Here is a 467-nt window from a genome sequence, read left to right as displayed (position 1 = left end):
GACCCACTCAGGGTGGGCGCACCACCTCTGTGCCTTCTCCAGCGTCCAGAGCAGGTCCACACCGAGTGCCCGCAGCAGCAGGTAGAAGCCCAGGGCAAAGCTGAAGAGGAAGAAGGTGACGCCCAGGTACCGGTGGAGGCTGGCATGGTAGATGCAGCGGACGTGCTGGAAAGTCTTGGCCACGACCATCCCTGCTGACAACAAAGTGGGAGAGGAGGCAGCGCTGATCAGCGAGTGATCGTCTGCCTGGGGTGGTGGAGCCGAGTGGACCCCACAGCCCTGGGTGCTCTGCCAGTGAAAATGTGCCGGGGGCTACCTGGGTGCTCCCGCACGGTGCTGACTGCCCCCATGGCCACCGTAGGGACAATCCCGCTCCCCCGCGCAGTGATGACCCTCACACCCCAAGCCTGCCCTGCCTGTGCCTTCAGGCCACATTCACTGTCCCTCAGATCCCAGCAGCGGCTGGG

At 64.7% G+C, this 467-nt stretch overlaps 1 protein-coding gene across 1 annotated transcript in view; it reads right to left on the bottom strand.

Annotated features, from left to right (window-relative positions):
- The window catches only part of LOC104523091 (glucose-6-phosphatase-like), a gene marked incomplete at its 5' end in the record, with an annotated part of 1,475 nt that overhangs the window by 310 nt on the left and 698 nt on the right, over positions 1-467 (bottom strand). The window contains 1 exon segment of the mRNA XM_010165555.1: positions 2-191. Coding sequence (XP_010163857.1) covers positions 2-191 — 190 coding nt within the window.

Source organism: Antrostomus carolinensis, unplaced genomic scaffold (assembly GCF_000700745.2).
Source record: "Antrostomus carolinensis isolate BGI_N321 unplaced genomic scaffold, ASM70074v2 scaffold30773, whole genome shotgun sequence".
NCBI classification, from domain to species: Eukaryota; Metazoa; Chordata; class Aves; order Caprimulgiformes; family Caprimulgidae; genus Antrostomus; species Antrostomus carolinensis.
This window is presented reverse-complemented; position numbering and strand designations above follow the sequence as displayed.